This window comes from Pelodiscus sinensis, chromosome 2 (assembly GCF_052426305.1).
Source record: "Pelodiscus sinensis isolate ZL-2025 chromosome 2, ASM5242630v1, whole genome shotgun sequence".
NCBI lineage: Eukaryota > Metazoa > Chordata > Testudines > Trionychidae > Pelodiscus > Pelodiscus sinensis.
In genome coordinates, this window is record NC_143053.1 from 134,902,963 (window position 1) to 134,918,679 (window position 15,717).

General features: G+C 40.3%; 1 protein-coding gene across 2 annotated transcripts in view; it reads left to right on the forward strand.

The window, feature by feature from the left end:
- The window catches only part of DNAH5 (dynein axonemal heavy chain 5), a 246,615-nt gene that overhangs the window by 94,148 nt on the left and 136,750 nt on the right, over window positions 1-15,717 (forward strand). For both annotated transcript variants that reach the window (XM_089776436.1, XM_089776437.1), the window contains 8 exons: window positions 1,769-1,914; window positions 8,027-8,201; window positions 8,766-9,005; window positions 10,014-10,204; window positions 10,303-10,402; window positions 12,078-12,202; window positions 13,179-13,380; window positions 15,433-15,668. In XM_089776436.1, the coding sequence (XP_089632562.1) occupies window positions 1,769-1,914; window positions 8,027-8,201; window positions 8,766-9,005; window positions 10,014-10,204; window positions 10,303-10,402; window positions 12,078-12,202; window positions 13,179-13,380; window positions 15,433-15,668 (1,415 nt within the window). The remainder of the gene's footprint in view (window positions 1-1,768; window positions 1,915-8,026; window positions 8,202-8,765; window positions 9,006-10,013; window positions 10,205-10,302; window positions 10,403-12,077; window positions 12,203-13,178; window positions 13,381-15,432; window positions 15,669-15,717) is intronic.

Below are 15,717 nucleotides of genomic sequence, written 5' to 3' on the forward strand. Positions count from 1 at the left end.
CGAGCCGGAAAAAAGCGGTAGCCATTTTTATGCAAATGAAGAGGGGAGGATTTAAATCCCCGCTTCATTTGCAATTGCGATGTGTCTAATTTGCATCCCTTTTACAGAAAAGGGATGCAGTCTAGACACAGCCAAGTTGCTATCTAGGGCTTCAAGGCCTTTTGCATTTTAATACATGCTGCCATACTGGTACAAGCAAAAATAAACTCCACATGCCCCCCAAAACTAAAAATATAACCAAATGGAAAGAGAATACAAATAACATTCTCTGGTGTGCACACTGTCTGCAACAGCTTGGGACAAGAGGTTTTGTAACCTGTCCCAAAGGTCAACAGGTCAGATGCTTCAGATTCATTTACTGCCAAAGATACCTATATCCCACCTAATAACTACAGGAAAAAATACAGGAAATGGAGCTTAACACAACTCATGAAGTGAATCCTGCAACATTAAGTGATCTATCCATTAGGGGTGCTAAAATGCATCTAATCATGTATCCATGTAGTTGTTGAACATTTCTGTGGTTATATGGGTACATATGGGGTCGCAGCCAGCTCTCTTAGGAGCCAGTGTGCACTGAGAGCTGACTTTTAAACTGGCTTCCAGTCTGCACTAGCTACTGCCTTATGCTGCTGCCTCTGTATCAGCCAGCAGTCAGCTCCCTGAGAGTGGGCAGGCAGTCAGGATTGGTACTTGCCCGGCTCCCTGTGCATGTTGGCTCTTGGGGAACCGTCTGCCACCCTGCACGGCTGCCACTGGATCAAAGGCAGCAGAGCAGGGTGACTGTCGGCTCCCCAGGAGCTGCTGCATTGTGGAAGTTGGCTTTGAAGCCAGCTCTCTGTGTGTGGTGGCTCCTGCATGCTATCTTGTGCTGCTGCCTCTGATACAGAGGCAGTTGCGCAGAGCAGCAGGTGGCTTCCTGGGAGGTGTGTGCTCTAGGAGCTGGTCAAGTACCAGCTCCCACCTGCCACCCCACTCTCCATGCTGGCTGCTGCCCCATGCTGCTGAGTCCCTGGGAGCTGGACCAGGAGCCACATGTAACTGTTTGGGTAGGCTGTAGCCTCATGCTTATTGATTACCCATTTAAATGGGTACACTCTTAAATCCTTATTATCCATAAATGACTTGGGGCCCTGATTGTATTTGTCACACATTGTACTTCATCATTAATTCATGACAGATCCAACTGTGCGAACTTTAAGCAATCATATAATCTCTGTCAACTGAAACATCTAAAAGAAACAGAGGCATACTGCTCTGATAATGGTTGAGACCTTCTTTGAAGCTAAAGAAGTTATTTAAGTGTAGGGTGGCATACCTTGTCAAAATGTTTAATATTGGATTAGCTATAGTAATCTGATCAAAGGATAAAAATGGTTGCTTATTGCTGCTCATAAGTGCCAAATTTCTTAATTGGAAATTCTGAGGTTTTGAGATTAGGGAGTGGTATTGTATGATGAAATTGGGCCCAGATTTTGTAGCACATTGTCTGTGCTAAAATGGTAGTTCTTAGAAAAACTTTATTTCATGAATTCATAAACCTTGCTCTGGAAGTTATCATACTTAAAATGAAAAAAAATTGATGTAATCTAACATAATCAGTCCAGACGTATTAGCATGTTGAGGACAAAAACATGAGAGAGGAATTAGATGGGGCTTTTTAACAAAAAATATCTCCTCCTTTTGGACATTCTATTTTTATTTTTATTTTATTTTATTCTATTTTTAAATTATTTTTATTTTTATTTGGTCTTCTTCGGTTGAAAAGCTGAGCTGGAACTGCTGCTGGATCGAGTGAATAATCTCATAGAATTTCGCATTGACTCTGTTCTACAAGAAATGAGCAGCGTGCCACTTTGTGAACTGCCAGAAGATGAACAGCTTACTTGTCAGGAATTTCTCCAGATGACTAAGGTTATGAGCCTTATTCTTCTAAAAATGTGTTTAGTTACTTTACATTGAAGTATGTTCTTACTGAGTTAGTATGACATGCTTTTTCATTAGATATGAGCACTCCACTAATGATTTAAAATTATGAAGTAATTTGATGAGTAACTAACTTGTCCCAATTTTGTCTGTGTGTGTTTAAAAGGAATAAATGTAGGATATGTAAGATGTTTCAGTTGTGAGGTGGCTTGTGGAGCTTCTGGTGTCCTTTTCCTATTTTATGTAAATTAACTTAATTTGAAGATCCACCCTTTCCCCTTTTTCCTCTTACTGTCTTAGGGTATGTCTACACTACCCTCCTAGTTCGAACTAGGAGGGTAATGTATGCATACCGCACTTGCTAATGAAGCCCGGGATTTGAATTTCCCGGGCTTCATTAGCATAAGCGGGGAGCCGCCATTTTTAAATCCCCGCTGCTTCGAACCCCGTGTAGCGCGGCTACACGGGGCTCGAACTAGGTAGTTCGGACTAGGGTGCCTATTCCGAACTACCGTTACTCCACGGTAGTTCACGAGGAGTAACGGTAGTTCGGAATAGGCACCCTAGTCCGAACTACCTAGTTCGAGCCCCGTGTAGCCGCGCTACACGGGGTTCGAAGCAGCGGGGATTTAAAAATGGCGGCTCCCCGCTTATGCTAATGAAGCCCGGGAAATTCAAATCCCGGGCTTCATTAGCAAGTGCGGTATGCATACATTACCCTCCTAGTTCGAACTAGGAGGGTAGTGTAGACATACCCTTAGAGATCTGCCATTTGTCATGACATGGTACATTTGAATCTTCTTTGATGCAAAAAGGCTGGAGGTACATATGAACGTGCTTTGTGCTGATCAGAGTGCTTAGCTGTCATCTGCCCTGGAGAGTAATACTGTGAAGATGATTGGGAATCCATAGCATTTCTTTTTATCCTCATGGCCTCCTCAGCTGGTGTGTGTAGAGTGAGCCAGTGCACAGGCAAATTCTGTCCCAGAGACACTGCAAAAGAGTCGCACTGTGGGAGTCCCTGGAAAGACTTCCTGCAGCACAGGAGGGAATGAGTTAACTCAGTAATATTCAGGTCTTCAGTTTTCACATGTAATAGGCAAGGGAAAACAAGCATTGCTGGTTGGATAGAGACTTCTTTAATGTTTTTAATGAAGTAAATACTCACGGAAACTGCATAATCATAGGAGACTTCAACTTTCCAGATATAGACTGGAGAACAAGTGCTAGTAATAATAATAGGGCCCAGATGTTCCTAGATGTGATAGCTGATGAATTTCTTCATCAAGTAGTTGCCGAACCAACAAAGGGGGATGCCATTTTAGATTTGGTTTTGGTGAGTAGTGAGGACCTCATAGATGAAATGGTTATAGGGGACAACCTTGGCTCGTGCGATCATGAGCTAATTCAGTTCAAATTAAATGGAAGGATAAACAAAAATAAATCTGAAACTAGGGTTTTTTATTTCAAAAGGGCTAACTTTAATAAATTAAGGAAATTAGTTAGGGAAGTTGATTGGACTAAAGAATTTATGGATCTAAAGGCAGAGGAGGCCTGGGATTATTTTAAGTTAAAGTTGCAGAAGTTATCAGAAGCGTGTATCCCAAGAAAGGGGAAAAAATTTATAGGTAGGTCTTTTAGACCAAGCTGGATGAGCATGCACCGCAGGGTATGTCTACACTGCCACCCTAGTTCGAACTAGGGTGGCTAATGTAGGCAATCGAAGTTGCAAATGAAGCCCGGGATTTAAATATCCCGGGCTTCATTTGCATCTTGCCGGGCGCCGCCATTTTTAAATCCCTGTTAGTGCGGAGTCCGTGCCCACGGCTATACGCGGCACGGAGTAGGTAGTTCGAATTAGGCTTTCTAATTTGAACTACTGTTACTCCTCGTGGAACGGTAAATTCCTTAATAAAGAATTGTACTGGTGTTGTTATAACCTCAAAAATAAATATTCCAATAGGACATTGATGCAAATATGCTTGTACAGGCAGTCCCTGAGTTACGCAGATCCGACTTATGTCGGAGCCGCAGTTATGAACGGGGTTTGCTCCGCGTCTCCCAGGTCTGCTGGAGACCAGCAGACCAGGGAGACGGGGAGCAAAGCCTCGGAGGACGCCGGCAGCGGGACAGCCGCGGCGCATCTGGGCTGTCCGCTGCCCGCGTTCTCCGCGGCTTTGCTCCCCGTCTCCCTGGTCTGCTGAGATGGGGAGCAAAGCTGCAGAGCATGCAGGCAGCAGGACAGCCGCGGTGCGTCTGGGCTGTCCTGCTGCCCCCGTGCTCCGCGGCTTTGCTCCGGACGCCTGTGGTACAGCAGCTGGGGCGCTGCCGGTTGGTCCCGTAGCGCCGCTCTGGGCGCTACTGGACCAACCCGGCAGCACCCCAGCTGCTCTTCCCCAGGCGTCCTGATTCAGCCACTGCTGGTCAGTTTCAGCAGCGGCTGAATCAGGACGCCTGGGGCAGAGCAGCTTGGGTGCTGCTGGGTTGGTCCAGTAGCGCCGAGGAGCGGCGCTACTGGAGCAACCCAGCAGCACCCAAGCTGCTCTGCCCCAGGCGTCCCCAAGTCAGCTGCTGCTGAAACTGACCAGCGCTGACTACAGGAAGCCCGAGGCAGAGTTGCTCTGCCCCAGGCTTCCTGGAATCAGCCACTGATCAGTTTCAGCAGCAGCTGACTTGGGGACGCCTGGGGTTCTTAAGTTGAATCTGAATGTAAGAACTGGCTTCCAGATTCAGCCTGTTGAAACTGATCAGTGGCTGATTCCAGGAAGCCCGGGGCAGAGCAACTCTGCCTCGGGCTTCCTGTAGTCAGCCGCTGGTCAGTTTCAGCAGTGGCTGAATATAGATGCCAGTTCCGACTTACATACAGATTCAACTTAAGTACAAACCTACAGTCCCTATCTTATATGTAACCCGGGGACTGCCTGTAGTAGTGAAAACAGTTGTGAATGAATAACTTCTAAACAGGAGCAACTGGCATAGTAGGTAAGGACTTGTTTGGACTCAAAAGTTGAACCACTTAACTATACCAGTCTAGTGAATGATAGAACTGTGTTCTAGATGCAGTACAACTACAATAAAGGTGACCAGTGTAATTCTAGTCTACTTCCATTAGGGAAAAAAGGATAAGCCTTGTCCTGTTACTGTAATTGCATCCACACAAGGGGATGTGCTGGCATAATTTACTGTGTTAAGGTCACTACCTTAATTTAATAGTTACAAAAATGTGTGTAGATCAAGCCTAAATCATAATTGTAAGTGATCTTGATCACTGGTAGCATAGCATATTACATGTATTAGAACTTCTAAATTAACTAAAATGTGCTAAGTACCACATCTTTCCAGTTATTGATTATATTGAATTAGAGCACCTGTGTGTGTGAAACTTCTCAGTGAAATATGAGGTGAAGCCATGGGCTTCCAGTGCAGGCAAGAAAGGAAAACATTGACCGTACTATGTGGTGGGATGTGTCTTAAAATAATTATAACACACGTATCAAAAGTTTTAGGGGTGACCTCTTTAAGATGGATTTTGATTTGTGACACTCTGCTGACAATGGGGAGACACTTCATAGGTGCAGTCAGTCGCAGGTACCTGTAGCAAAAAAAGACTAACTTTCTTGGAAGATATCTTGATCCTTTAGACCTCAGGTTAGTGATTAGAAAATGGCAATAGACGACATCTTGTCAGAAATTATTGAAGCAGTCTGTCTCATGTGTTGCTTCAGTTCTTCTGCAAAGCTGCATCCAGGTCCAAAATCAGAGGCTGAATTGAAACTTTCTAAAATAATTTCACAGTGTAAAACGAATATAATTCTTAATAAAAATAAAAACCTTTTGCCAATCAGTTAAACTTGTAAAAAGTTTTTTCAGTTTTTCAATTTTAAGCTGTGGGACTCTTCTTCACTTGTTTTCCAACAGGAAATTAATAGAAGTGAAAAGGTGGGAAATGCCCCATATTTTTCATTTTAAAATTAAGCTTTCTGTTTTGAACACTTTGGCCCAGCCTTAATTTAATTATAATAAGAATATGCATGTAATTGCTCTATGTTTATATTTTTTCCCTTTCCTGGACTCTCTGGTAACTATTTCACTTAGATCACTGTTGTTGTAAAAAGCTTTTGGTTTCTTTCCTGCCAATCTTAACCATGAATACCAGTATTTCCTTTGGCCATGTCTACACTAGGAGATTATTTTGAATTACTAAGTTAGTACGCAATTTTACAAATTTGAAGTTGCGTATCTTCACTGCGGGGAATAATCGAATGTAGTCCAAGACAGGGTCCATTAATGTATGCCCTGTTTCAGACTCAGACCCTCAGGAAGCACTCCGGGGAGCTGCAGGAGACCTCCTGGAGGCCACTTAGTTTGATTTTGGGACTGACCCTGTTCAATATCTTCATCAATGATTTAGATATTGGCATAGAAAATACACTTATTAAGTGGGCAGATGATACTAAGCTGGGAGGGGTTGCAACTGCTCTGGAGGATAGGGTCATAATTCAAAATGACCTGGACAAATTGGAGAAATGGTCTGAGGTAAACAGGATGAAGTTTAATAAAGACAAATGTAAAGTGCTCCACTTAGGAAGGAACAATCAGTTTCACACATACAGAATGGGAAGCGACTGTCTAGGAAGGAGTACGGCAGAAAGGGATTTAGGGGTTACAGTGGACCACAAGCTGAATATGAGTCAGCAGTGTGATGCTGCTGCAAAAAAAGCAAACGTGATTCTGGGATGCATTAACAGATGTGTTGTGAGCAAGACACGAGAAATCATTCTTCCGCTCTACTCTGCGCTGGTTAGGCCTCAGTTGGAGTATTGTGTCCAGTTCTGGGCACCGTATTTCAAGAAAGATGGGGAGAAATTGGAGAGGGTCCAGAGAAGAGCAACAAGAATGATTAAAGGTCTAGAGAACATGACCTATGAAGGAAGGCTGAAAGAATTGGGTTTATTTAGTTTAGAAAAGAGAAGACTGAGGGGGGACATGATAGCCGTTTTCAGGTATCTAAAAGGGTGTCATAAGGAGGAGGGAGAAAACGTGTTCATCTTGGCCTCTGAAGATAGAATAAGAAGCAGTGGGCTTACACTGCAGCATTGGAGGTTTAGGTTGGAAATTAGGAAAAAGTTCCTAACTGTCAGGGTAGTCAAACACTGGAATAAATTGCCCAGGGAGGTTGTGGAATCCCCATCTCTGGAGATATTTAAGAGTAGGTTAGATAAATGTCTATCAGGGATGGTCTAGACAGTATTTGGTCCTGCCATAAGGGCAGGGAACTGGACTCGATGATCTCTCGAGGTCCCTTCCAGTCCTAGTATTCTATAATTCTATGATTTAGCAGCACTGGAGCATCCACACTAATGTTATTTCACACTTACAAGTTCAGGAGTAGCGTTATTCCTCATGAAAAGCAGGAGTACAGAGTTCGAATTCTGAGGCCCCTTATTCTAGAATATTCCTTTGTGACCTGGTGAAAGCATAAAATGGAATTGAGTCGCTAATTGATTTCAAACTGGAGAGTGGTTTTTTTTTTAAACAAAACAAATTTACTGATATAAATGTGACAGGCTGGATTAGTCAGCTTCTTCCTTTCTCTGTAGCATTCCTTATAAAAACTTAACAGTTTGGTACTGAAAAATCTGACAAAAGTCATGTTATTCATTAAACTAAACAAAATGACCTTGGAAAATACTGTTTTTGAGAGAGCCAGACTTCATATCACTAACACTATCTTTCAAAACCATGGATCAGGCCCCTTCCCAAAAATCAAGATATTTTAAAAGTAAATTTTGGCTTTCTATGTTCTTCTAATTTTTTTAAGCTTCTAAATTCATGAACCCTAGAAAGTATTTTAATAAAAGCTGAGATTCTCACGCAGTACCAGATTCCAGAAATTGGGTTTCTAAGAAAAAGAAATATCTAAATAATAATGACATTGCTTTAGTTCACAACACTACATACTTCATCTACTTTGATACCATGTTTTGTTATCTAGCCTTATGTGGGATTATTCACAGGATAATGTACCATTTAAAGTAGTTTGTGCCAGGAAAGCCAAAAAGAAATCATACTCAACAATATTTGATGTGTTTCTTGATAGGAGCTCTGTGTTCAAGGTGCACAGACTTTGCATTTGAAAAGCTCATTGGTGGAAGAAGCAGCCAATGAGCTGATAAACATGTTACTAGACACAGAGGTGCACTCTAAAGGAGAAGATGAAAAGTCGAATCCACGTCCAGTCACTGCTGAAATGAGTGAAGTGAATGAAAATGAAGGTAAGAGATAATACTTGAAAAACAGTTGTCTTTGCTTCACACAGAATTTATCTTTACATGTAGACAAAATATGTTTCATAGTTAATCTGATACTTAGAGGCTTTCACGTCTATGGATTACATTACAGGCTTGAATCTGATTCAACGTGACTGAGAGGTGATACAAAACCTTTCAGCTACTTTCCTTATGTGAAGTAAGCCAGTGACATCAATCCAGCGTGCATAGCCAAATGTCCATGACATAGAAACTAACACCAATAGGCATTATTTGACAACCATAATTTATAGTCAGAGGACAAATCTTGGCTGGATAGGCAGAAAGTTATATCTTTACATTTCTGGGATAAATCTACTAGGTCTTGATTGTGTATTGAATTTAGTCTTCAGGTAACTAATTGCAAAGTGATTTACCTCTGGACAAGACATTGTGGGCATTTACCAACTTACACTCCTTTATGAAGAAAGTATTTAAAATGGTTAATTTCCAGACATGTAATTGCATTCTTGTTCTCTCCAGAGTTTATTAAATAATGTTCTAAATTACTATAATTTTACTGATTTGTAGAGGAAGAAAGGAGAAAGGAGAAACTGGCATCCTCTTATACAGCAAGTCAAATAATAGCTGGGATGTCTCCACCTTTAACAAAGAAGAAGAGAAAGGAGATGGAAATGTTAGAGGAAGAAGCCCATGAACTGCTTACCCATTTCTATCACCGCAATATTGATGCCCTTTTGAAGGTTACTCGGAACACTCTGGAGACCCTGCGCAAGCGCATTCATGCCACTTCTGTAATCAACTTCTTAGGTAGTCTAAGATTCTACTACTTTACACTTTAATTAATATGCTGAAACCAACAATTAGAAGTGGTATCATAATACCATGCTAAACCGGATTTTCAAAAGAGGGTGGAACAGGTGAACAAGTAATTTTGTGGGTTGGCTTGTTATGCCACAGTTGCCCGTGTTGTACGTTTTCCAGGGAATTTTCCCAATATGATGAATATCCATCTATAGATAGATTATGTACTTTTTGAAAAAATTGAATGTAAGAATTTTGGGGCTGGTTGTATGAAAGGCTGTGTAGTCTTGGACATGCATACGGTGACTAGAGTTTGTAATTGAAAATCTGGGGCACTGTTACTTATTGGATCTTGAAGTTTGTATAGAGGTTTTGGCACCTGTATGGAGAATAGATGTCCCTCTATTTCTTAGCTGATAAATTGACATAGACAAACATAGCACCCTTTCAGGGCTTACTCATATATAATGAGAAGACACAAATCCAATTTATTTTCTTGGCAGTCTACCTTTAAAGACATTAATAAAATTAGAGGCTTACATCCTTCATCTAAGTTGCATTTGCAATTTTGTGCACCACAATATTTGAGTATTCAAAATTCATATTTTATTTAATGTTCAAAATTGTATTTGAGTGCATAAATCAGAATACTTGCTGATAGTTTTGTTCAACTGTTCATACAACAACCAGCTTTTGTAGTGGTGCAGAAGGGAAAATGCATAAAACTCTATAAATGGCACAGAGTTTAGTGCTTTTCAGTATTACTACTGACTTCAGTTCAACTAGGATAAAGATGAACAAGGCTAAGGCAGCTTCCGTCATTACAAAGTACACAAAATTAACTGCAATAAGTGTTCCCCTACAGAGTACTAAGTTCAGTATCTTCTAATATGTTATATTTTTAAAATGCTATTAATGGCAAAAGCAGATCAATGTAAATTGGTTTAGTTTAATAAAATACAGATTAAAATAAAGAAACTATACTTATAACAATCCATTTTGTTCTTCGTTTAGACAATGGCCAGGCTTCTAAGCAAAACCAAAGTGCCCAACCTATTTTTCAGACTAGCATTAATCTGTCTATCCCAAATATTGTTATGCTGCCAGCTTTGGATGAGGTACAGCAAACACTTAATAAAGCTGTGGAGAGTATTGTCAGTGTCATGAAAGGTGTTGGGCAATGGAGTAAAGAGAGAATATCTAAGGTTTGTTTTCAGTACACTTACTTTTAATATATTTGAAATCCCCTCTCCTGAAAAATTTATGACAGAAAATAAATATGATCATTCTACTTCCTACACAGAAAAAAATGCTAGAAAGAAAAATAGCTGCTTTGCGGTGCAGTAACGGAGACAGTGATTCTGATGATGGAATGAGAGAAATTGGAGTAAAAAATGCACAGGGTAATGAATTTTAGAGTATCACTGCTTTAGATTTAGAAATAAATGTCTCTCCTACTGTGTGTGTTCACAGATATGTAAAACTACTTGGATATGAAGATATAACTAAGAATACGTTAATCTTGCCATTTTTGAGGCTATATTTATGGTACATGAGTGGAAATACAGTGTGCAAATACAATGATGGGGCTGGACACAATCCCTGTGTTTGCTATCCTGTTATATGAGGACCAGAAGACTTCCCATGGTGATAGAGGGGGGCAATATTTTGCTACTTCCATCTATAGCCTGCCCTAGGTGTTGCAGCTCTGGCTATGTGATGTTTAGTCCTCCCAGTACTTTCATGGGAATTCTAGCTGAGGTAGCCAAAATATATGTAGGGATACCACTATAGCAGACTATTTCCATGACAACTCCACTGTGCGCTAAGTCTTCATAGCCACAAACTGTGATAGGGACTCTTAAAGACAAAGTTTATTTTGTGACCAAAATACAGCCACTTATATTTTTGTACCTAAATGATTAAAAACACATACAGCTGGTCCCGACTTATGAACGAGTTACGTACCAAACACTAGGTCGTAACTTAATCGGTTCGAAAGTCGGATTACATTTACTTATGTACGGCCGCGCTGTTTGTAAGTGCGGATTTCGTTCGTAACTTGTGTTCCGGCTGTATAGGAGGTTGGTCGTAAATACGAACGATAGTAAGATGATGCGTTCATAACTCGGGGACCAGCTGTATTAAGGAGTGTCTGCTTCCTGGGTAATGATTTATAGTAGTGTTGGATTAAATTTGAATTTAAGCAAAATTCATCATATGTATAAAAGTTTCAGCGGGGTAGCCAAGTTAGTCTGTAATTGGAAAAACTTAAAAAAAAGAATAGTCTTGTAATACCTTAAAGACTAATAAAACATGTAGGTAGTATCATGAGCTTTCGTGGGGAGTTATTAAAGGTCCAATTTCTAAATTAATAGGGGATGGGGGGAGTGAAGAAAGAGGGAAAAAAAGGGGGAAAGAAATAGTCAGTGTGTCCATACTCATGCTTTCCCCCTTCTTTTTCTTTCTCTCTTCACCCCATCCCCTATTTTTTTTAGAAACTGGACCTTTAATTCCCACAATATAAGAACTAGGGGGGTCACTAAATGAAATTAATAGGCTGAAGGTTTAAAACAAACAAAGTTTTTCTTCACTCAGCACACAGTCAACCTGTGGAACTCCTTGCTAGAATATGCGGTGAAGGCTAGAACTTTAACAGGGTTCAAAAAAGAACTAGACCAGGAGTGCCCGTTAGAGACAAAGAACCAAAATAGTGGTGGATAGAGTGCGAAGAGCCACATACTGGGGTGGAGGTGGGGGTTGGGGGGGGAAAGAGTTGTTGAGAAAAAAAAAAAGCCGCGCCGGGGGAAAATAGGTACTGGTACACCATCTGGTGTACAAAATAGAAGAGGTTGCTATTTGGTGACCAGGAGTGTCTTGTTTGGTAAAGAATGACTTTGTATCAGCCACTCTTAAATTTGACTATACTCTTTTGATTGATTAAAATATTAAGACTTAGAATGCTTATTAAGAGTATCATGTGTCTTCAAATTGGGAATTTTGTTGAACTGAGAATTATCAAAATTTTTTAAATTGGTCTTTACAAATACAGTAATGTTAGTGGCTCTGTCCTTTTAGATATCACCTCTGCAAACTTGCCTGCTCCAGTGCAAAACAAAAACTACTACAAGAGTGTTTCTGAGAACAAAGAAATTATTAAATTGGTCTCTGTACTCAGTACTGTCCTCAGTTCTACCAAAAAGGTAAGCAAGCAGGGATATGGTTGAGTCTTACTATCAAGGGCACTATCCTTATGCCAGGAAATGTAAGGAGCACACAGCACTGGGCTAATGCATACAGGAGGATGAAAATCTTATAAAATTGTTTAATAGAAACTGTGATGGAAGAGAGAACATTTGTAGTTGCAAAGTGGCATCATGTTTAGAAAGGGTAAATTTGAATAGCACACAACTCTGAAAGCTTTATGGGAGTTCAAGCTTGTTGTTTAGTATAAAACTGATAATTGGTAACAAGTCCCCAAGGTGTGAACGACCATACTAGATACATCTGAAAGAGTGTAGCTTGTATATTATAACAGTGGTTCTCTCACTAGTGGTCTGCAGCTACCTCGCACGTGGTCCGTGATGGGAACTTACCCCCCCCCCCACATGCGAAGCTGCAGCAACATTTACAGCTGTCAGGTGGGCAGGTGAAGAAAGCTGTAAATATTCAGTATATAAAACTTAAATATTAAGGTCAGTTTGACAATTATGGGGGACATATTGGTGCACTCATACTCAGTGTGGGTTTGAGAGGAGGAGGCGATGTTAAATAAAAGATAATCCGAAAATAAGAATAAATAACTCCTGAACTTGTACTCTTACCCCCGGACCTGAGACATTGCACCTTTTAACTCAAAGGGGCATATTATTTTCACGGATTTGTAGTTAAGGTTACATGACAGTAACTGATGGGAGATTTTAGTACTAAATAATTTAGCAGGAACATAGTGATTTGCTCAGTCATATGCAATATGATTAAGTTTTTAATATCTGAACAGCTATTGCATTCTAGCAGGATTTGCTTAGCTTTAATATTTTCATGTTCTCCTGTTCAGTGTTGAAATGCAGCTTATCCCACTATTTCTTTTCAGCTGAACCAGCAACTGAAATATTTGAGAAATTACTTGTTCACAACTCTTCCCTGAGAAACTCCTTTTGACCTTGTAATTTTTTCCAGGAGGTTCTTACCGCTCTGGAGCGTTTCAGATGTTATGACCATATCTGGCAAAGGGAGAAAGAGGAAACTATTAATAAGTTCATAACAGGCAACCCTTTACTCTCTGAATTTGAGTCCCAGATCCTCCATTTTAAAGACTTGGAGATGGAGATAAACTCAGAGCCTGCATACATCTGTGTGGGAGCTATGGCACTATACACAGGTACAATAGTCAACTCAAGTATTTTGTAGAACAAATTCTATATTGTTTCACTCCAGCTTTTACCATTAATGCATATTGAAGCAATTGAGACTATTGCCTTAAAATGCATTTTTATATTCTCCCCAGAATTATACCTCTGAAGCCCACAAAAAGATACTGAGGAGCGACAGCGTCTTAAGTTTATAGACAGGCTCGAGTGATAAGATCTATTTTTGTCCTTCATGCTCAGATCTGAAGCATGAATTATCTGTGTCAAAATGTTACTACTGCATGGAAGGAATCAAATAAATGTACTTGTATTGTAGTCAATTCATGCAATTGTTTTAAAGTAACCCAGAGGAAAAAGCTGTTGGATGCTCAGAAATCATTGGTGGCATGGTGGCAGAGGTGTGGGTGTAGTTGCATTACCAAAGGGAGACACTCTGCTATAGTAGTGATAGAAATATAGCCGTGTTGTTAGTCTGGTCTAGTTGAAACAAAATACAGGACTATGTAGCACTTTAAAGACTAACAAGATGGTTTATTAGGTGATGAGCTTTTGTGGGCCAGACCTACTTCCTCAGATCAAATGCCAATTTTCTTCCACTATTTGATCTGAGGAAGTGGGCCTGGCCCATGAAAGCTCATCACCTAATAAACCATCTTGTTAGTCTTTAAAGTGCTACATAGTCCTGTTTTTTGACTCTGCTATAGTGACTGCCATAGGGGATAAACTGGAGTGTGGGTGTGTGAAGTAATAACACTAGATAGCACATGGGAGGAACCCAATACTCAGGTGGAATACCTTTCCCCTTCCTGCACATTCCTTGCCCACCTTACAGCATGAGGACTAGTGACCCTGCAAAGGGAAGGAGGAGACTTGTTCTGTGACCCAAAAAACAGGAATCATGCTCATAGAAATAAGAAGACACACTGCATAGGTACACATGATTGATCACAACAGGGCCCTTAGATAACTTCAAAATAATAAACATCACATTTTACACAAGTAATAGAAGGGCATACAAGCCCTGTATTTACGGGGATAATTTAAACTAATCCTAGACATTGTGACTAATATATCTTCATCTTGGAAGCCAGAGCTTCTCCTTGATTTATATACACTAGCATAGCAGAAATAAACATTGAGGCCTTAATTTGCCCCCATGTGGTAGTAAACTTGGCCAATGCCAAAGCTACTACAAGTTAAATGAATAATTTTGGTATCATTAGTTTTTTTAGAGATTTCACTTAATCCCTGCCCCAGTTATTCTAAAATGATTTAAATAACTGCCCCATCATGTGTGTATGTAATCCAATAGTTCAGTGAATACATTTGGAGTGAGGACAACTAAACTGATGAACAAGAGAAAACATGCATTGTGAACACTCACAATTGTGTAACATAGCAAGTAATTAAAGAGCCAAATCATGACTCCCTCTATGTTAATTCATAGCAGGGGAAGAGTGCAGGGTCCATCCAAAGCACTCCAGTGCAGGAATCAATCACAATTCAGCTGCACACTGGTTGGGGTGGCACTTGAACTATGAACAGTACTATGTACCCCCAAAAGATGGTTTTTCCATCACCAAATGCATGCATTTATCTGGAGACTGTTAGAAATGAGAGAGTGCACTTTTTGAGGGCTTAAGCATTGATACAGCACTTGTGAAAATAGGGCCCTGAAATATAAAGGTAAAGTCATTGCCACTTTTGAATATGCTCCTTCCAGCATCCCTGAAGACATAACATAAGCTGTCTTTTATGTGCATATAGAGTCCAACCAGTGAAGCTGAATGACTTGTCCAGCATACTTATGGTGCTCTGGGACAAAACCAGATTTTCAACAATTAGATTTTCTTCAGGGGAAAGTGAAATGCTCATTCTAAAAAAATGTACACTCCTTTTTGCCAAATCCCTTAATCCAGCTAACATGAGAATATGCAACCGTCATCTGAAAAAAATCCCAGTGTCTGTATTTGGAAAAGTACTGACAGATTAACAAGGGGCCCATGTGTATAAAATCTGCTTTTGGGGAAATTATCTAACATGACTTGTTCTCTGTTTTCTAGCTGAGCTGAAGCTAGCGCTGACTGCGGAAACCAAGGCTTGGATGATTGAGTTGGGGCATTACTGTAACCAGAAATACAGAACAGAGATGGAAAATATTTTCACATTTGTAGAGGAAATCAGCAAGAAACTGAATAGACAAATTAAGGATTTGGATGACATAAGAATAGTAATGGCTGCATTAAAAGAAATTAGAGAGCAACAAATCTCCATAGACTTCCAAGTGGGACCTATTGAGGTAATCAAAAAGGGGTTAAGTGTGTGTTTATTATGGGTGTGTATAGAAC